The 23129-nt window shown below is 38.1% G+C and overlaps 1 protein-coding gene across 2 annotated transcripts in view; it reads right to left on the bottom strand.

Annotated features, from left to right (window-relative positions):
- thsd7ba (thrombospondin, type I, domain containing 7Ba) overlaps window positions 1–23129 on the bottom strand; it is a 143973-nt gene that overhangs the window by 9606 nt on the left and 111238 nt on the right. The window contains exons 15-23 of one of the 2 annotated variants that reach the window (XM_085373691.1): window positions 16778–16783; window positions 14677–14810; window positions 13385–13544; window positions 8996–9140; window positions 7175–7290; window positions 6356–6473; window positions 4640–4785; window positions 4162–4330; window positions 274–447 (exon numbers count right to left, since the gene is read on the bottom strand). In XM_085373691.1, coding sequence (XP_085229817.1) covers window positions 274–447; window positions 4162–4330; window positions 4640–4785; window positions 6356–6473; window positions 7175–7290; window positions 8996–9140; window positions 13385–13544; window positions 14677–14810; window positions 16778–16783 — 1168 coding nt within the window. The remainder of the gene's footprint in view (window positions 1–273; window positions 448–4161; window positions 4331–4639; window positions 4786–6355; window positions 6474–7174; window positions 7291–8995; window positions 9141–13384; window positions 13545–14676; window positions 14811–16777; window positions 16784–23129) is intronic. The other variant, XM_085373690.1, reaches the window with a different exon arrangement.

The raw sequence follows: 23129 nt of genomic DNA, 5'->3' as shown, positions 1-23129 counted from the left end.
GTCCATTTAAATGACCCATTAATGCACACATGAGCTGCTGTGGAGAGGGAAGCATTGGTGATATATGGCAGCTGTTCTGAATGTTCTTAGCTCAATCCTTTACAAAGTAGTTGTTACCAAACTGCTAGTATTTGGTGCATTTAACTGATCAATTATTGTGCATTTTGGTCAACAGTCACTGTCAGGAAGAAAGAAGAAAGTCGTCTTTTGCCTGACACTGGCGACCTGATGCTGGTATGACTTTGCATGGAAAATGCATGGCATCCCGAGTACCTTTACAGGGCTGGGTCTCAAAGACTTGATGAGGGCAGCTGTCCTGATTCTCCATGTCTTGAATAATCACGGCTCTGGAGCGCGCTTGGCGACCGGTGGTTTCAAAGCTCCGCCCCTCCAGGCAGGTCAACTGGCACGAGCTCCAAGACGACCACTCAGTCAAATGGCAGTCTCCTGAGGGGAAAAAAAGACAGTAAAACATCAGTGATAGCACAACTTGGTCAATAACACTGTCAGACTCTCCTTTCAGATACTTGCGGGTGGTTTATATTCAGCTTGCCAACACTATTTCAGGGATCGTTTTATTGGCTCCCCTGCTAGCTCCTGGAACATTAAAAAGAGATCGAAAACAACTTCGGCACACATCTGCGGCTGATAATGTAACAAATGCACAAACAAATTACTCAGACAGCCCAGTGGGTATTCAGAAGTAATAGACCAACCAGAGTTATAAATTATACAATACAAGCTATAACTCCAAGCTGGACTGTAAAGGTAAAACCCAATACTGAAATGTGTCTCAAAGGAGATGGAAAATTCATTTGGTTTAGTTTGGAATATTTTTTTTAAAGGATAAAGTCTGTTTGGTTTTTGAATGTCAAACACAAATATCTCTTGTATTTCTTGATAGGGTCACATTGTAGTGATAATATCACCCACAGCCTCAGCTACTCAGCCAGAACAACCCTCCGATTCTTTGCCCTGAACACCCATTAGTAACTGTCTGTGGATTGGAACATCTCATTATCTTTCATCTTTATATGGATACAGTCTATCAGCTCTTCACTCATGCTGCTAGAACCCTGGAAACATGCTGTAGCAATAGCTACAGTATACAGCAAACACACACACACACACACACACACACACACACACACACACACACACACACACACACACACACCCATCACAAGCATGTCAACAACTCCTCCTCTGGCCCCTACTCTGCGTCTGCCACCATCACATCAACACTTACATGAACACATACACACACATCTGCTCTTGCCATCAAACACTCCTGATCCTGAGCCAAGACTCAGAGCAAAGGCGGTTTGAGTGATGAATCAAGGAGAGGATCAGAGGAGAGTGAGAGGCATATGAACAAAAGCAAGCACTGCTCGCTCTCTTCAAAGCACAAATTAACAAAAGCCATACATGGAAGTAGCCATGCATAAGGAGGTCATTTTTTGAGGGGTGGTGATTTTACCATAATGACTCTCTCTTTAAAAAGAAAAAACAGAGAGAAAATCAAATATATTCTATAGAGTTTGTTCAGCTAGCATATGCCTAAAGACAGTAATGCTTCATTATAGACTCGCAGGGTGGAAAAGCAGACAGTGACAAGTGAAGCAGGTCAAAACTGTCAGCTGGCCAGTAACTCTCTTGGTTAAGGCAAATTCTACATTCACACTGTGGCCTAAATAAAAAAAACACGAGTTGAATGTCAGTTAACAATGATACACTGTCTGTCTGTTGCTATAGTGATTTTTACAACAATGAGCTTAATCAATTTCTATGCACAGACCCAATAAAAAATCATGACAAAGGTTCATTGTAGGGGTTCCCAATATCCTCACCAAAATAACAAACTAACAGCATGTCGTGCAAGAAGTCTACTATTATGTTGTTTACATTTTCCGTTTGAATTAATACATGCAGTGTTAATTTACTACAGACAACAAGGTTGAAAAGCTGCAACATGCCTTAATTTCGAAAAAGTCTACCAGAAAATTTGCATAAATTGATTTCGTTTAAAACAAGTTTTTGCATTTTAGGCTGCTGAGGTAGAGCACATAGCAGTGCCAAGATTCACCATCGCTTCTTATTTTTATGTTTTTCTTTTTGCTACATTACAGCTACAGACAGTTACTCTACCAACACTGGTGCTCTGCTATCGTTATCCATCACAGTGACCAACATGTGGTGTGATGTGCACTGCAAACAGCACACTGACACAGTGACATTTACTGTACTGAACAATGCAGTCTGGAGTCTCCAAAACATCACCTCACACTTTAGTGTAGATACACATGGTATAAGCAGAGGTATATTCATTTTTAAAGTAATGCAGTCCAGTAATGGGATTTGTTTAAGACTGAAATGTCAGCTGACAAACTTCTCTTTGATTGGACAGAAATCATAACTTTAAAAAAAATAACTCGATACAGTTGAACAGGTTCACAAGCTATGGCTAGCATTAGTCCAAGATACAGAATTATTTCATCACAATAATGTCAGAAATGATATAAAGACACAAAGCAGTTATATTTGAAAAAAGATGAAAAATATATGCTCATGATGAATTCATGCCAGCAACGGGGGAGACCAGTTACTGTACTTTTCACAAGGTTTTTTTCCCCTCATACTTACTTGATGAATGATAAATTTCAGGTTCTCAACAGTTTGCAGACTTCTTTGTCAGAGACAATGCTGATTTTTCAATAAACAACAGGTTTACAGAGCCATACTAAGGTACTATTATAGAGGTAGAATGGGGTTTGGCATAGTCTTTCTAAAATAAGCAATGCTTTTCTTAAAATTATGTTGGCTAGATGTTGTTCAGAAATCGGTATATACCATTCAGCAATAACATGGGCGTAACTTTGTGCTGAACATTGGGGGGGTGATTATACATGCTATTTTGTATAACTATGTTAACTATTTTGCTGTTAACTGAAATGAGTAAAGAAAATCAACAGGCTATTTATGCAAGGTAGTTCATAATTTTATTGGGGGGGGGGGGGGGGGGGTTCTATTGGTTGGATCTGATTATTGGGGGGGGGCATAACCCCCCTAAGCCCCCTGGAAATTACGCCCCTGAGCAAAGGGGCCTTCAAAGGTGTGCAAATGACCCATGCATATGTGCACTATAGTATGTATTTCAAACCTGTTGAATTACATGCTGTAGAATTACAACTGGTACAGATTTTTTTTTTATTCAGTGCTAGTACCATAAAATATAATTTTTTATAATCCTTGTACATACAGATGTTTTTTCTTTTTCTTGATTTTAGATGTGCTAAGTAATAAAATCCCCCTAAATCCATTTACATCGGAAAAATAGTTTTAAATGATTAAATTAGATGGGTTAGTTTTTTAGAACCACACAACTTCTTCAGGTTTTTGTCGCCCATGTGTCAACATCATTTGAAGCTTGTGTTAAACTCAAAGCGACTCAGTGTACAAACTGTTATGCAAATAGGATAAAACTTTTTTTTCCTTATATTTTACATACACTGTGTTTGCAGTAAACACTAAATGTATTGAAAATGCACTTTCATTCTCCTAATAATTGTTTTTTTTATTGGAAAATTATTACATTCACATTTGAACAAGCTTTCTGTGCGCAGAATTCCCATAGGCATTAAACTGCTGTGATAAGCTCTGGGATTGTTCTCAGCTATGTGATCTGCTAAATGCTTCAATTAGCAGATGATGGTTTTTCATGCCTTACGGAGTCATGTATTGTTACATAATGCAGTGCAAAGAAATAAAGTGTTCTCAGGTTATTGATTATAAAATATGTCTCTTTCATAGTTATTGAGCTCAGGCCCTGTACTGCTACTGTACAGGACGAAACTAGATAATGTAGAGCTACAAGGGTCATTAGTAAAGCTATGACTTTTATTGATTCTGCAATTATTTAGTGGCTGAAAATGTCAGCCAATTGGAAAAAGGGACAATTTATTGGCAGATCCTAGCAAATGAATTTCTGTTAAAAACAAGATTATTGACTGTGTTGTTAGACGGATTCAATGATTATGTAGTTGTTTGGTGACTATAAAAGGACTACAGTAATTAAAAAAAATCACTCAGTCATGTAATTTTGACATATTCGTGTAAAACTATCAAATCCAGTATATCCACTATGTTTGAATGCAGCTTTACCAGGGCAGGGGACAAAACAGGGCTGCTCCATCTCTTGTTGGATACGTTGCCTAAGTACGTCTCCACAAAGTTCCTCCTTCACTGGCTGACGAGGAGACTCGTGCCAGTTTCCCCAGTGGACAATGCATGATAGATTTCTTCTCCGAAGCCCCTCACCACATGCTGCGCCCTGCAGAGACACAATAAATCAACATTAATAAACATTTGCAAAGGTTTTCTTAATTTTATTTTAACCTATTTGTATATCGTTTTCTGTTGAAGCACTGCAGCAGGCTGGCGACAAGTCCAAATTGGAAAGCTGAATGTGAGATACTCCTTTAAAACTATGACAGAAGCAACAGCTACTGCAGCATATTCTTGAACTACACATATTAGATAAATGTGATGCTGAAAGTCTGCAGACCACAGGAAACACAAAAAGCTGTTAGGCAGTACAGTGCAAAGAACATCAACATATAGGCAGAAAAACCTGTCATACCGCTACTGTGCATGGGGACCAGTCACTCAGCACCCACATGTAGCAAGGCCTTATGGGGCATGGTTTGGTCTGGATGAGCTGGTTGGGACAGGGGCGACCCTCCTCTTGAGCATCCTGAAGGATTCTCCGACTGCGCACAGACTGACCTACACAAGGCAAACATGCAAATGTGACAATAAATCGAGCAGAGTGCATTTGCATTGGATGCCTGCCTTTTATTTCCTTTTTTCCATTAATTGCTAAAACACAGTAAGAACACAGTGGGATTGATCCTCTTAGTTCAGCTCATACTCTCAATTGCTTTGAGAGAGACAAAAATGGATCACTACACAAACATAAGACTCCATAAAACAACTGTTAATACAATGAGTGGCTGAAATGTGAATTGATGATTCATTTAGTAGTGAAAATAGGCTGTGCCTGCTCTTTAGCTCACAAAATATTTTCCTCACGACAAAGAGGAATTAGTGTAACAGCACTATACATCTGTGTCACTGTGCCACTTTATGCTCAGATTTTGCAGTTTCCAACAAAAGTGCTTCATTCAAGTGAGCCATTAATAATGTGTGAAAGGAAAAGTTTGCTAAATGCCAGCAGGGAAAAAAGCAGCTTGTGCCTGGGTCCTGTAAGCCTCCATGAGCCATCCAGTTGGCAGAAGTTGTGCGTGCGCGCGCCTGTGTATGTAATGCCAGGAGAGATGCCGAGCTCCGAGAGCCGCAGGAAGACGCAGCAAAAAGGACATCCGGCTCTGCCATCTCAAAAATCAAACCAAAAACATTAACGCTCCCATGGCATCCTGACAAAACAAGATCCTTGCGTCGTCTGACACAGATACGACACAAATACGACACAAATCCCTCATCGAGGCAGAGAAATGCGTTTCACAATGTGTGAGAATGAAGTGATAGTAGCAGAAAGAGTCACAGCAATAGTGACTGAGCTGTGAAAGAAAGGATTTCGAGTTTATATTCCCAGATGAAAGCCTGGGCTAGTGTGAGCTCATTGGGATAAGGGGTTAACTGCAAGTAGAAAGTTAGCGAGTGACAAATTAAAATTAATAAACATAAGAAGAAGACAGTGCCGACTCTCTCTAATTAGCAGAATAACATGCATTCTCTTTGGGAGATTGACTTTGGGAAGCTGAAGCAACAATGTATGCATTTCGGTTTAATCATTTACTTTTGTATATTGCATGAGGTTACAACATGACTTGCACAAAGTGATACTAAGTGTGTCACTGGTTGGGGATTATCAGCTGCATGTTTGCACTCACGGAGCGGTATAGCTATATATTTTATTTAGGAACACTGAATCATTTATGGCGTCCACAAGTGTGAGCTATGGAGCTCACACTTATGGACGCATCTATTGTTAAAACATGATGTCACAAAGGAAGTTTCCAGTCTTAATTAAAAAATAAATAAATAAATAAACTTGGTGCATAATATAAAACAAAGAGGAAAAAGTAAAGTATACATTATTGAAAAAAAACCACAACCTGTGCACAGAGTTCCCCTGCATAATAAGGCATTGGATTACACATACGCGTAAATATTTTAATGCATTTAAATGTATTCATGCACTATTCAACATCTTGGTGCATGCCTGAGTAGATGGAATAATGAGGCGCTGCATATGTAGTCCACCGTGTGTCTGTTTATCAGGTTGTTGTTCCCATGAATTTAAGTTAAGGTTTTTAGCTCATGATGTTTTTACCTTGACTCCCACAGCTGTGCGAGCATTCTGCCCACGGCGACCACTCAGAGAGCACACAGCTGACAGGACAGTTGACTACGCAGCTCTCTGTTAGAATCCACTTGTTGATCAAACCAAACTGTAGAAAACAAGAACAGATCTGAGAGGAGGGCTAGCTAATTATTTCCACTAACAAGAAAAGGGGGAGCGCACACATTTCCATATTTTAAATATGCTACAGTTCATTTCAGACAGTGGAAAAGCAGCAGCTGAAAATAAAACCCTAACAAAAAACCTTCAGATGCTATTGAGCTGTTAATGTACATTATATTTAACACAGAGACAACATCATTGCTACATTCATCCCATTAAAATTGCATTAAGTGGATAGTGCAATATGATTCTGGATGTGCCAGAGATTACCCAAACATTTGGAAAATGTTTAGTTTGCTTCACAAAAATGAGAAATCTTTTTACGTCTACTGTTATTCAATTACAGTAACGTAAGAGCGCCATTTGTCTTTGCACAAATAAAGTCAATAACATTAAGTTCTGTTTGGCTTAGTGGCAAAGTTGGTATGAAATCAGATACAACATTTTCACTTAATCAAATTGGGCAACTGAGCTTTCAATAATAAATAAGTAATGAGAACAGAAGCAAAGCTGCTGCACTGCAATAGCTGTCAATATTTCAGATTTTGCAAACTATAAGTTAATTTTGTGCATTTTTTAAAACTTGTATGGCTTTGGAATTTGACTTGCACCCAAAATATGTATATATGTGTGATGAAACTTTTCATTTTTACATTAAACATCTTTAATTGTCTACACAGCGATTACCTGCTCACACTTCTGCACCTCCGTAACCTTGCCATCGCTGCGAATACAGTCCAGGAGACGAAAACGTGATCCCTGACCGCAGATGGCATTTTCACTCAGCTGGCATGTACTCCAGTCTAGACGCACACAGCAACATATCTTCATTAGTCTCACTGTCAACGCTACTGGTCTACAACAACAGCAACATTCTGCACAAATCCCAACAAGCTCACACTCGGCTGTTTCTTTGTTTAGGAAACTCCGTGAAATCAAGATTTCTTTGTCAAGAGAGACCTGAGACCATTGCACAACCACAAGACCACAATAATAAAAAAGATTCACTCAGAACAACTATCCCAATCACCCAAACAACCAGACCAAATGAAGCAGTAACAAATATTGTACTCAGTAGTCTCTCATGGGGATGAGCGTCTCTAACTCAAAGCTGAGCTAACGTTTATTTCAGAAGTAGTGGTAATGAGGTGCACAGAACTGGGAACCAGTGTAACCATATTCAGTGATGATGAGGATGGGGTATGATGGCAGTCTGGTGTACTGAAACCAAAGGATTTGCTGGTAGACAGCATATGCACTGCAAAGCCAGCTCTGGCAATTTAGGTAAAGGCAAAAGATTCTGGCTACACTGGGAATAATTAACAATTAATAGTTGTATTAATTATTCACTATTAATGAATAATTAAATGAAATAATTAATAATTAATTCACTTTATTTCAATCCTGGAATCCATTCTGGGGAGTCTTACTGATAACTTCTTGCATACAGGCATGTGTGTGCCTATAAAGCTCAAAACCCACATAAAATGAATCTGCAACTGTCTATTTGTTTATTATATTTCAGTTAACTAAAACATTTGAGTTGTTCTCTCTTTGAGTGTGTTATGCACCATCCATATTGGAAAAATGTAAAAAAAAATTCACTAAAAATGAAAAAAGGAGAAAACAGCTGTTCCAAAAGGAATCACAGCTATTTTTCTCATAATACTTTTGTAAAGTTTGATAAATATTTTATATTGCTATTGCAATGATTACTGCTACTTCAATACAGGAGAAATCTGTGTCAAAAGGTCTAAATCTAGCTTTCTAGTATGGAAACTGTCTTTAGACTCGCTCGGTGCACTGAATAAGGAAGAGTTAGGGAGGTTTCACAACTTTATGTTATGTGGGTAGATTCTAGATCTGGCTGGTTATCATCTGACAGTAATCCACAGACTGTGAAAAAGTAGATCGTTCTACAGCTTAAAAATGAGCATGCTACCACACTTGCAGAAAGTATGTAAAAATAGCTAGCCTACTTAACTCCAACCAGTGCGTAGCCTTACCTTTAAGCTGAATGCACAGGTGTTTACCTGCTCCTTATGTGAGAATGACTAACACTAAATTACAATATATCTGTCTTCTGGCTTTATGCATATGTTGAGAAATGTGTTTTATTGCTCTTTTTTCATCCCTGATGAAGCATCTTGCGATCTCCTTAATAAAACACTTTTATAAATGGGTTTTTTCATTGTTATAAAAACGTTATTTTTAAAGCAGTTTTATAATAAATAATAACATTTTTTATTAATATATTATTTAGCTATAATACTGGCATTATAGTTGTTGGATAAAGGGACTTTGTTGTGTATCACTGTGTTACAAAATAACTAAAAATGACTTAATCTTGTCCCTTGCAGTATACCACGATAATGGATGCATTCTTATAGCAAGTAAACTTGACCTTTTGCTGGTTTTAGGTACGCACCCATCTTGTTTATGGGGCTAACAACAGGTTGTAATCATGTAATGTGAATTAGATCAGAAATGACGTGCAGATTGTCCTACCTGAGACTCTGTACTGGTAGGTGAAACATGTACTATTAAGAACACAGGACTCTGACTGGACCATCTCTGGACAGGGTGAGTTATCTGAAGCTGCGGGGCGCAGGATATGTCTGCTTCTGTTTCTTGATGTATCTTGGTCACATTGCTGCAGAATAACAACAAAAAAAGCAACAAAAAGAAAAAAGAGTGATGGGATGATCAGGCAGAAACAAAGCATCCTACAGCATCCGCTGTCTTTAGTGTTATGATCTACCAAGTTAAACATACTAATAGCTAGAAGTTATGAAATACATTGTTAATTTCAAAATATTTCAAATTTATTTGTGCCCCAACAGCATGCAGAAACTAATGATAAATACTTCTTGTCATTAGAAGTGACCTTTATGGCACTAATTTTATGTAGATTTCCAGTAGATTTCAAAATTTAACGTAATACCATTCAATATCAGCCGACAGCTGTACATCTCCCTAATGAATCCAAAGTGCTTACTTTTTGCAGTTATTCTCAAGGACAAACTTGTTTTTTTTTTTATTATTATAATCAGTAGCAAATAATCCAATAATTTATTCTCATAAAAAGAACATATTTTTGTTCATAACATGCTATGATAAACACATTTAATGAAAGAAAAGCAACCTGAATGAGCCAGCTCAAGGTGAAACCCTCGTTTTCTCTTGACATGAGTGTTATCAAATTACACAGCACAGAGCGTTTAGCGGCCTGATTTTCAGCACAATGTGTTAACCTTGGGCATAAGCTACCTAATAAAAGGTTTATGAGAATGAAAGCTGCAATTGTTCCTCTTCAATAGATAATTTCTATTGACATGATTATGGTTAATTGCTGTGAAAACATCAGTCTTATAAATAATAGAAACTATTTTGCAAATGGAAAACAAAACAAAACAAAATACCCGGAAATTTACTTAAATAACCCTTCATTTGTGTTGTGGTTTACAGATAATGAAAACCTCTAAAAAACTGATGCAGATGCTAATACAGGTAAAAAATTTGATATCAAATCCTGATTTCTGTATCATTCTCTGTTTTCTCTGTTTTTTTATCAGTATAAATATAAATGTTTTTCTTACCCAACATCCAACTCGACTGAACAGCAACACTCGTCAGCAGTAATTGACACATGAAACACATTTGCTATATGGCAGCTGCTCCCTTCACCCTGTTATAAATAATACATATAGAGACTGGGCAGCTAAATAATCTTGCAAAGTCAGTAAGCTAGGAGAACTCATCGACTTTTATACCACACTGTTAAATAATCAACCTCTACACCACACAGTTAAAGGCAAATGAAGACAATTATTGAAAAAACTGCAAGAGTACAACATTTACTAAATAAGGAGCGTTGGCAAATCATTGGAGTCACAATACAGAGGAAGCGAAATCCATTAACAGAGGATTAAATGTGAACTGTCAGCTTGGTCTTTGGTTCAAATATTCTTCTAATAAAGGTCTTTGCATTGAGATGCATTTGTATCTCTGCACCTGATGCACCACAACACACACGTCAGTCACTGCAACCTCCTAATGAGAAGGTGGTGGTGTGTGAATCTCATGAATCAGCTGCAGTCAATGTAGCTTTAATGTGTTCAGGCTCACGATCACAAAGCCACGTGCTTACATTTGTATGCTTCATACAGAGACTCAGAGATTAAGATTTCTCCTTCTTATTACAGCAACTCATTTACTATAAAATACACTGACTGTCCACTTCATTAGGTGCACCTTACTAGTACCAGGTTGAACCTCTTTTTGCCTTAAGTCTTAATGGCACAACAAGATCCTGGAAACATTCCTCAGACAGTCTGATCTATATTGACTTGATTGCATCATAATGTTGATGTAAATCTGTCAGTTTGCCCAGAAAATATCCCCCATGCCATTACACCACCACTATGAGCCTAAACTGAGCCTAAACTAAACAGGAAGCAGGTTGGGGCCCCGCTTTTATGTCGTTTAAGCGAAATTCTGACCATAACAGCAGAAATCAAGAATCATCAGATCAGACGTTACTATCTAAATGTGATGAGCCTGTGCAAATTTTAGACTCATTTTACTGGGCACTCAGTGTGGTCTTCTGTTGCTGTAGCCACTGTACGTCAAGTTTCAACATGGTGTATGTTCAGAGATGCTCTTCTTTAAGAGTTATGAATTATTTTGGCCCTGTGAACTGCTGCTCACTAGTTATTTTCTCTTCTTTTGGACCATTCTTTTTGAACCGTACAGATGACAGTGTGGGAAAATAAGTGAAATAAGCTAAAGCACAGCCCAACTAGGACCAGCAACCACTCGATAGTCTGTGAAATTTCTTCCCTTCTAGAGTAGATATTCCATGATCACATCTATGTGAGAGTAGGGTTCAATAATGAGGCATATAGTGCTTACATGTCACTAGCACACCTGCTCTGGCATTAACATCAGCACAGAAACTGTGTGCCAGGAGCTTCATGGCAGGTGTTTCCCTGTTTTTTTACCCCCAATAATTTATGACGCACAAAACATTGCCTTGGAGAAGCAAAATTTCCACTTTGGCCAGTAATGCTGAAATAAAACCCTAGTTTCAAAAGAGCCTTAAAAACCTTCAAAGAAGTGTAATCAAAATCTACTAAAAACCATGCAGAGAAAATGATGTAGCAACTTGGTCATAATAGTAAAACCAATCTGGGCTTATTTCCACTGCTCTGCAATTTATGTCTTTTTAAAATAAACTTTGAGTTACAGTTCCATAAAAGTATTCGTTTAATCTAACTTAAACTAAAACAAGGCTGAGAAAAGGGAAGCATCAAACTGTTATTACCTAGTATGCTATCGTTTATCACTATGCTGCCTTTGTACCCCACACATCTCGTCACATACCTGTACATGCAGCACAATACCTTCATTCCAGCTGAGAGAGCAGAAATAACCTAAGGGTACAAAGCTTCTGCTAATTACAGTGGATGGGCATACTTTACATAAAATATCTCTGTTTGATCTAACATTATCACTTACAGAGGAGGTTTTCCTTTCACAGCATGAGGATGCAGAATCAGTGTCAAGCGTTATTTTCATCATCATCTCAAGTTGTTGAATTTTAGAGATTAACTTCAAGAAGCACAAAAATATTTGACCAAACTGCAGCGCAGTGGCAGTTTAAGGTTGACAGCAGAGACTGTAAATCAGCTGCATACCCCGGTGTGTATGAGTAGACTTGCTTCATCAATTCTTTACTTTATTACTACTTTTATGTAGGACAGGATAATGTAAGGCTCACATATTTGATTTAAAATGATTTAGATCAATTGTGTAGATAAAATGTTAAGCTTACTGTATGTTAACATTTTTATTTTATCCTATTTTTTCTCTGCATCAGTATATTTATGTATTACGTACCAGAAATATTCTTTCAAGTGGCTAAATTTCAGTTGAGTCAGTATTTGATTAAACAACAGATGCAAAAACAAACACCTACATCATGTGCAGAGCTTTCCTAGCTGTAAAAACAGGACTGTTTAATTAGCTCTCAGTTTGATGTGTTTTGCATTATTATTTCACCTACAGCATTACTGCAGTCCTTTAATGCTAAAGTGCTACTAAATACTGTAGACTGAAACACTGAATGAATCAATGTGTAGAGTAGACTCAGACTAATTAGCTCGTTTCACCTCTTCTGACTCTAATGTTCCAGTCCAATGAACTGTTGCGTTTGACAGGAAACCTATAACACAGCTAAGAGGCCATATGACCAATAGCCTGTGGCTACAAACACTCGGGGACATATGTTACGTAGTTGCAGCCTGAGGGCTAACCTTCATTATAGAACAGAGGCGTATTAATAAAGTTCAATTTATCCACTTTACCTTAAACTATGCAGAAAATATTACAGAACAAGTACAGAACAGTGCTTCACTGTGAATATGAATATATATTTATATATATTAAGCTATACTGAAGTTAGATAAACACATGTAATGTGACATGTTACAAAAACACCTGGTTTCTAATGACACAAATAATTTTATGGAAGGCCATAAAGCTCATCTAAGCATTTGTGAGCCTGTTAACAGCAGATAGTTGATAGTTAAATGCAGAACTTAATGCACATACATGTTTTTTGCCCTTACTTTTTAGAAATAATAAAAGGCAATAATGAAATACGTTGTTTGATCAGCTGGGTATTTGTCCATTTTTACCTGCAGCTTATACTGTAAATGCTTCATATATATATATATATATATATATATATATATATATATATATATATATATATATATATATATATATTTGTTATTATGGATACAGTTGAGATGAAAACAACAAATCAAGCAACTTACTCCCTGACAATTTGTCAAATAACAGCAGAAACGGCCACTAAATTCTGTTTCTTACCACAGGGCAGTTGCTCCAAGGTCCCCAGGGCGCCATGACACAGTCATTGGGGCATGCCAGATAGCAGACCTGGGCTCTCGGTGGCATTTCCTCTTGATCACACAGACTATCCTCCACAGTGCTGTCTTCCCCATTCCCCGTTGTTCCTTTCTTTACACACCTATGAGCGCAGCAGATGCAGCTGTGTAATAAGTCTCTAGGGCCCCAGAAGCACAACTTTTTTTTGAGTTTTAAAACCCATTTCTGAGTTTATGACTCACACTAGATTACATGTTTATATGTTTTTTGGGTCAGGTAAAATTCTCAAGGTAGTTTGTTTTCACTCGAAATATAACTACAGATTTTTCCTCGTTAAAACGGCTTAATTACATTTCAGGAAGAGTAACATATTGTTTGTCAAGATGATATGGAATTGTTGTCCTGCAGCAGAGAGAAAAGATTCCCAGCTGGATGGTTGGCTTCAGTCGGATCTCCTGCTTAAACAAGTCTTTACTAGTGTGAGGTCATTATTTGTATCTCTCAGAAGTGGGTGAATTCATGATAACTGATGAACCAGTGACTGTTACCTAGTTTTACTCGCATAGAAGTAGTGATAATCTAACTTTTAAGTAATTTATTCAATAATGAACTCTAATAGCTCATCATTATCTATTATTAGTAGTCTTTTTTCATTCTTTAAAGGAGTAACAGTTAATCATGTAATAGATCATTCCTGTTACCCTGGTCATTCATTTTACAGTAAGTACTGATATTTTTACATCATTATTGTACATTTATCTAATATGATAAATGTACAAACCTTAAACATTCAATAATTATAGGTAAGGGAATTTAGAACACTTACATACAAAGTACAAACAAAATTTTGCTGACTATTCTCAGAAGAAGAGAATGTACATAAGGTATTGTAAAAACTCTTCTTTTTGAGTGGTTGATTAGCGCAAATTAGTTTCTGTTACTCACACTGAACAAGTCCAGATCAGTTTCTTTGGACACAATAACACAATTGCCCAAATCAGTGTCTATTCTCTCCGACGATGCTTAATCCAACAGCAATGTCAATACTTCACTCTTTTTCTCTGTGGCTTTTTAAAGTAGCACTAAAAGGCAGTGCACAAAAATCTATCGACACTCATTAGGAAGCTGTGGATTGTTTTTGACTGTTTATTTTCCCTTGGCATTGCGAGTGCTGGGGCCAGTGAGAGTGCCAGATTTAGGATCGTTGGCAGTCTTCTCTTTCCATTGTTGCAACGCTAGGCAAGCAGTCTTCTAAACCTAACCTACTCACTGACCTGATCTTGCGGCTTTGGACTCCCTCCCCACAGGCAGGCAGGTCGTCCACAGTGTTGATGGTACAAATGGACCATGGCTCGGCCCTCCACTCGTATTGGCTGCATTCACTGTAGCATGGCAGAGCCTCATACACCTGTATGTACATACACACACATACACAGGAGGAAAAGGACACGTATAATAAACAATAGAAGGAAAGCAACTAAGCATGTGACCTGAAAAACTAGACATGCATACAAATTAACTCATACACACAGTGACCCCACCTGCCCTCCACACACAAGCATGCTACAAAAGGAAGAGTTGGTTGTTACAATTATAGCAAAAATGTAGGAACACTTTTAGTTTTCACACCTAATGAGGTGTCTCTGTAGCAGAAACAGTATCTCACCTGGGTTTTCCTTTGGTAAAGATAGAAAAACACACCGCTTTGAGCTTTCAGGCTTAATTTCTTACATGTGGTAGCATTTACCTTCATGTTTTGTTTATTTTTACCATCAAGCACTTGTGTATTCTTGAGATGTTTTGAAGTCTGCGCCTGAGTTTTATGCCAGTCGATGTTCTTTATATTTTAGAGCATAAATGAGGCTTAAACATAATTAAAAGTTGACAAAATAATACAAATTGTGAGGACAGTCAGAGTAGCTAGAGAAAATGAAGGCTGTACTACAGAGAGGTGCTGAAAGACGTTTTATATACAGCTATAGATGAAAAGTCTTTTTTCCACACTAAAATAAACCTGCGCGTGAAATGGAGAGAACAGCATGGGGTGCGTAAAACGACAATGAGCATGGCAACGGGCCCTTCAGCTGATGATGTAATTGGCTCGCTTTTGAGGCTATTCACTTTTCTCCACTCAGCCACTGAATCTGGCATGTCTGTTGAACCAAGGGAGCAGCCAGCACAATGCTCCTGTAAACACATGTTTACTCTCAATCTATGTAACTGTCTGCCACAGTTAAAGGTGCACTCTTGAGGACAATTTGTGGAGAAAGCTATGACAAGCTGTAATGGGTGTCACCGTGGTGTGTGCGCTCACGAGTGTGTGTGTGCTGAGATAGAGACAGGGAATGATTCTCGAGTATTCCCTCCCCTGTGGGCCACACAGATGCCTATTACACACGTCATCATCTCCCATCTGTCCCTGCAGATGCCCCTAGCTTGGTAAACTGGCAACTGTTCTTCTCACACATGCTCCGCTACTACTGCAGAAACACAGCACCAGCTGAAGGGCTAATTTTTATCACCCAAAGAGTGATTTTTAAGCCATTTTCCTCAATTGCTACACTATTTATTCATCACTGATCCCAAACTTTTCAACCCGGGCTGGAGCGTCTCAGTTCAGGTTCACACAGGGAGTAAATTGCAGTTTAAAGCAGGTGCAGCGCAACAAAGAATAGGAACAGCCTCGCCTTTTTAGAGCGTATCGCTCATTCATATACATTCATACAGCACTCTGTTCTGTAATTCCCCCCCCCCACATGATTTCACACCAATGGCTAATTTAGAGTCAGTCAATAACTTTACATGTATGTCTTTGGACTGTGGGAAGATGCTATAGTACCAATAGGAAACCCACAGAGGAACAGAAAGAACATGTAAACTCCACACACACAGGCCCCAGACGACCGTGGGATTCAAACCAATCACTCCTGATATGTGGTTCCAATGCAAACCACTCCACCTTTCGAGTACAACTTTTGTCACACACACTTCATTACAGACGAAAGACAAACAGGTGGCTCTTTTATTCCTTTTAAAAGACTCCTAAAATCATTTTTTTTAAAGATTAACAATACAATAATATCATCTGACTCAATTTCTTTTTAGAACACTTTAAAAAACTGTTCACGATATAATGAAGCCCTGACATCTTGGCAGTGTGAATTTCTCCAGTTAAAAAGCAGATGATGTATCCTCTAAATGCACTTCGGATAAATTACTTCTGTTCGTGTTGCACTCGCACCAATCAAACTATTGTTCTTTCTCTCGGCCGAAGGGCTAGAAAGGTCAGAAGTATATGTGACTTGGACAGATCCGGCATGCATTCTGTCTTCATTAGCTAAAGCAGAGTATACGTACAGAATGAATAGCACTGACCTGAGCCTGCGTGGATGTCCATATTAGCAGTGCATGACAAGCCAGAAGTTGGGGCAGGGGAGAGAAGAACAATGATATGATCATTAGTATAGATTTTGCCTGCAGTGACAGAAATGTATAGTTCTGCGTAAATTTGAAAAACTGCATTCTCCTCGGTGTTTCATTAATGAGGGTAAAGGATGATTAGGTACTTTATCATCTACAGTGAATCTAGGCGTCCCGGATAGTTTGCCAAACTGAATGACTAAAAATGCTGAGAGAGTTTTTAAAATGCTGCAGTTGGTTGTAACAGCTGTGCTCTGGCCAGACCTGCAGCTGAAGGCAACTCCAAGGAATTAATTTGTCTGGAGATGGTGAGCGGGAAGTCCGCGTGAATAAGCATATGCTCAGAGAGGCTGTGTGCTCTGTATCTAAACAAGGTTACTGAATATAAAGTGTTATCTCACTGACAAGTTTCTGTTTGGGTAATTCTGAATGAGTTTAATTAAAACATTCGAATAAAATACACAGCTTTAGATTTAAACATATAGTATATTCATTCAAAATGAATATTAACTAGACTTGTAATGCTTTTTTAAGCCAAATGATTCTTGAGATGGCAAATGTACCACTGCACAGTCATGGTACAAAGATTATATATTGTACCTTCTTTCAGTTATATGGCTTTAAATATTAAAAACAAATAACAGAAGTTGGTTGATCAGACAAGGTCTTAAAATTTGGTAAAAGCAACCTTAAATGAAGAGCAACATATGTCATATTACGCAGTGTCATTACTTATTAAACAAAAACTAAAATGCAATGTCTGAAAAACGATGTACACCCTTACTGCTTCCATTGGAAGAAGGTAAGAAGTAGTCAGATGTTGTTAATCAAATGCACTTGATTACTTGACAATCAGCCCACGCAAACACGTCTATATAAGCGGACATTTAGCACTTTGCTGGTCTGAAGCATTCAGGTGTGTGTTAACACCGTGCCGAGGAGGAAAGACATCAGCAATAATCTTAAAGAAGCATTTGCTGCTGCCCATCAATTTGAGAACTGTTGCAAGGACATTTAAACAATTTCTCCATCCTCCCACAGTGGCAAAGACAACTCACAAGTAGAAAACATTCAAGACAGCTGCCAGACTTCCTAGGAGTGGATGTCCCACCAAGTCCACTTCAAGTCAGGCTATGTGCCATAAAAGCAGAAATTGTGGCAATTTGCTGCCCTGGGGCATTCAGATGTGCCATAACACAATGCCACAATCTTTCCAGGAATCTCAAATTCACCGAAAGGTCAGACTGTGAAATGTTGAGAGGAACCGCAAAAAACCAAAGCGCTACATCTCAGACTGTAGAGGCCTCAGTCAGCATTAAATGTCCATGACAGTACAATTATAAAAAGACTGAAAAAGTAGGGCTTGTTTGTGAGTGTTGTCATGAGAAATCCTCTTTTCTCTAAAAAGAACAAGGCTTAGCTTTGCAAAGTTGCATCAGAACAAACCACAAGACTTCTGGAATAATGTCTTTAGCCATTATGCACACAGCATCGCAACATAAAACACCCCATACTAGCCTTCAAGCACAGTATGGGGTGTTTTGCAGCCACAGAACCTGAGCACGTTGCGTTCATTGACCCAACCATGATCTCCTCTTATACCAAAGTATTCTATTCTACAGTCAAATGAGAGCTTATCTGTATGACAGCTAAGTCTTGGCTGGGTTATGTAACAGGACAATGATCCCAAGCATACCACCAAATCCACAACAGAATGACTGAAAAACAAATCAAGGTCTTGCAGTAGCTCGGTCAAAGTCCAGACCTCAACTTCATAGAAATGCTGTTGTGGAACCTTGAGCTATGCAAAAATGAAAGCCCACAAGCCTCAATGAACTGAAAGAAAGGTATAAAGAAGAATGGGCCAAAATGTGAGAAATTGACAAAATCACAGAAAATGACTACATGCTATTGCTGCTAAAGGTTCTTCTAAAAGCTACTGCATCATAGGGTGCACTTAGATTGTTTTTCTTTTGGTAAATAAGTAAAGAAAAGATGGAAACTGTTGTGTGTTATTTTATACCTGAGGTGTTTTAGAAGCTCTTAAGGCTCAGAAGGGCTCTTTCCCCCCCCGATTATCATATCACCATACGTAAAACCTTGGAATTGAAAAAGGTTTAATTTCTTTTGACTGTATATTCTTGTGCTGATAAATCCCCATTAATGCCAATGCAGCAAGTTTTTCCTTGTCATTTTGAATCATTCTTTCATTTATGCCTTTTTCCCACTTGAATTGCATCAGAATAAGTAAAAATATTTAGCAGTGAATATAAAGTCCCATATTTACAGAGGAAAAAACAATCTACTTGCAAGACATGGAAATAAAACTCCATGGCTTCGCTAGATGCTAATTTGTACATGGCTCCTGCCCAAAAAACAAATACACACATACCTACTGTACTCTAGAAGTTTACCCAGTGATGCGCAAGTGCACATAAAAAGACAACACACCTATACACAATCAGATAGATAAAAGACCAACACAAAAGGACTTGAAGCACCAGCAGGCCCTTCTGCAGGGATGGCATTTTATTGTAAACAGAGAGAAAATGGAACACGAAGCCTTGATGCTGAGCAATCTATTCTATAAATGTCTTTCATAGTGTCACTGTGTGCCTCCAACTTCAAATAGACTCTGCAATTATTGTCAGTAGGCCCATGGATGAGCTAAAAAACAATGGCACCACTGAGAAACACAGTAGGATCTATTCTGGGGTGATGATGACCTCTAAAATACACTCATGAGATGATAACTTAAAATGTGCCAAAATACAGTATAATAGAGCCTTGCTTTTGAAGACGTCAATTTGGGATTTTTCAGAAGAGAAATACAACACTGCTGAATGAAAATACAAACAAACTGATTTAAGATGACAGAAGATGAAGCTGGGATAGGAAAAGAACAGAACCAGAGGTGGCAAAAGTACAGACTTCTTGTACTTAAGTAGATACCTGGTTAAAAAATATTGCAGTAATAGTTGCAGTGCTGAAGCAAGTTTTTTACTCAAGTTAAAGGAGAAAAGTACAGGCTGTTAAATGTACTCAAAGAAAGTAAAAAGTTACTCTTTGAAGTATGATTCTACTAACTATTTTTGTGCAAAGGCAACAGAACCTTGTGCTATTTAAATAAATAACTAGTTTCTGTTGTCTACATTAACTCAACACCTAAACAGTAAAATGAGTCAGGAGATACCGGGGGATTCAGCAAGTGAGCTTCAGTAGGTTTTCTTATGTGATCTGCAGACCTGCTGCTCTTCGTGGATTTACACAACTGAATTCAACAAGATGTCAGTACTTTCACAAGCTATGGTGGCTGATGTTGATCCCCTAACATTGACACTATGCTGTTTATACTGGTTTTACACCAGACAGACTTATAACACTTTAATAAATTAATAGATAGATTAATAAACTGAATTCCAAATTTATACTGAGTCACAGGAATTCTGTGAATGTACTCTTTCAACACGCTATACTGTATAGCCATGTATAGTAGCCACAATAGAAGAGCATTGTTTAAGCATTGTTTAAACCACTGTAGTTGTTTTATGTTGCGAGCATCACAAAAGCACATGGCCGACAGAGACCTGACCGTAGCTGCACTTAATTTTAACAGTTGGTCATTGACCATTGAGTTGGTTCTTATTATCCTCACCCTCTCTCTCTCTCTCTCTCTCTCTCTCTCTCTCTCATAACTGTCTTCCAATTAGTTTTCTTACTATCAAACACTTTCATGAACCAAAGCCTTTACAAGATTTACAGTCTGTCTAACATCCCCTTTGGACCCACTGCTGTGTTGGCTCTACTGCAGGGCAACGCCGTGACTTTCTGTAATTACACAAATTGATTGGCAATCATGCTTTGAAATAATCTCCTTTTCTCATTTATTTTGTAATCTATTACAAGAACCTAGCTCACCAAGACAGGAATACATTAGCAGAGACATTTTGCAAGTACTTAACCTTGCACCATAATAATAGATGTGGTCAAATATCTTTTTCCACATACAAGAGCCTCAGCATCCGCCCTTGTCTTTTGCAATTTATATCACTAGTGTATGTGAAGAAATTCTGTTTCAAATAAAAGAGTCCAACTGTAAACACTTCTGAAGCCATACATTGAGCTAAAAAGGACAAGTTCACACTGACTGTGGTGTTTAACCTTATCTATAACTTCTGCATATTTACAAAACTAGGAATATGTCTAAAAATTCACGTAATATGAGAATATGTGTATGTATATGGGAAATTTGACAAATAATTTGCAGACAGTAACCAAAACAGATGTGCATAAGCACCAGTCTCAGAGATCCCATGTGGGAGCAATGGCCATTCTTTCAGGATTTGTGGTCTGGCCAGCTGATGTCAGAACAAAGACCCATCCCTGTTTTGTCTGGCGGTCGTGGCATACAAATTTTTAAAAAGAGGTTGGTCAGTGGTTTTGAGGTTTCATTCCATTAACTAACAAAGGAACTACAAAAAGAAAACAATTCATTATTTATTATTATCTTTTCTCTATAACTTGCTTTGGACATGACAGCGGTTCTACCATTAGCTTCTTGTTCACTGCTGCATTTCCATTGCTTATAACACAAAAAACTTGCTACATAATTCCCATGCTCCGTTGTTGTGTACGCAGCTGAAATGCCATGGATGATTCCAGGATGTGTGAGGGTAGTGGCTGGCTTCTGAAAAACATGACCTTTCTGCAGTATTTCCCATAAATATTGTAATTTCCTTCTATGTGAACTTTTCTTCTTCCACTTTCACCCATTAGTCACAAAAATACTACATCAAATAACAGTGCAAGAAAATAATTTATCTCACTACTGGGCATATTCCTCACAGTTTTGAAATGTTTATTAGTGCAAAATGGCTTTAGGAAGCTCAAAGAAACACACTGGAGGTGTGACAATGTGACAGCAACACCCTGTGAAGCTAAAGTAAAAGAAACACCTGGAAGTGCAGTGCTTAGCACCGTCACTTCACAGCCTTTGCCTGGTTGTCGCTGGATACTAACAGTTGTTAGGTTATTTAATTGGTACAGCTAACCTTTTTTATAACCCCATTTCTGAAAAGGTGTGTAAATATTGTGTAAAATTAAAAAAACAAAAACATAATGCAATGGTCTACATATCTTATAGATTCAATAGAACATTTTAACATACCAATAGTTCAAACAAAATGTACCACTTGGGGAAAAAAAGATGCAGTATGATGTCTGGCATTGTCTCGCAAGGTCTTCTAAAAAAAGATGTGTACAGCATTGATGGTGCTTGTCCGGATGTTCTGGGTATGAGCTCCTCAGGCACTTGTGCACCCCAAACCATCACCCCAAACTGGCTTTTGAACCCAGCATTGATAACAAGCTGGTTGGGCCCACTTACCAATAACTTCCTGAGAACTCAGGAAAAAAGTATCTTTCAGATTAACTTTTTTTGTGATTTCTTTTTGGAGCCAAACAAGGTCACCCAAACACATGAAATATCATTGGAAAGGCCACAGTCGTGATGTGTTAAATAGGGGACTATTTAGCACATCAGGACTTAGTGGGGAAACTCAAATAATTCAAAAGATATAGACCAAAAAGAAATGTCCATTACAGCAGACATAAATGAATAGGCTCGGTCTCAGGAGGGTAGTCCGAAGGACATAGTGTCCATCCATGTTTTACAAAAAGAATTTCAAATTTTAATTTGTGTGACAACAACATTTAACTTTTCCTCAGTCCATTTTTAAGGCGCTTAGGCCATGGACGACAGCAACATTTCTCTATCATGCTCACATAATGCTCCTTTGTATGATAGCACTTTCACCTGCATTTGTGGCACAGTGAACCTTTATTGACCTGTTGCAAATGAACCTAACTATTTACTACTAACTACTTCCTCTTTAGTTCCACTTACTTTCCCAGCCTTTTATTGGCCGTCCCAACTTTTTTGAGATGTGTTGCTGCAATCAAATTAAAAATGATTTTTTTTCTTCAGATTTTTCATGAATTGTATCAGTTAAAGAATTGATATAGGGGTTTATGAGATTTGCAAGTCATTGTATTTTTATTTTAATTTACATTTCACACAGTGTCCCAACTTTCAATTTGCTTTTGATCATCTGGTTGGCTTTAAAATGTAGCCTGTTTGAGAATAATGGCAGCACTTCAAACTTTCTTAACAAATACGCAGGGTCTGGCTTACAGGGGGAGAATATCATTTACCCAAGCAATGCCCTTAGTTAATTACACCTCAATGGTCATCAGAAGCTCCATCAGAATATGACTACAAAAGTCTGTCTTTCTAATGAAGCCAATG

The sequence above is a fragment of the Diplotaxodon limnothrissa genome, linkage group LG16 (assembly GCF_057381915.1).
Source record: "Diplotaxodon limnothrissa isolate DT_005_m linkage group LG16, D_limnothrissa_male_GT1.1, whole genome shotgun sequence".
Lineage (NCBI taxonomy): Eukaryota > Metazoa > Chordata > Actinopteri > Cichliformes > Cichlidae > Diplotaxodon > Diplotaxodon limnothrissa.
Note: the sequence above shows the minus strand (reverse complement) of the source record. Positions and strands in the feature narration are given on the sequence as shown.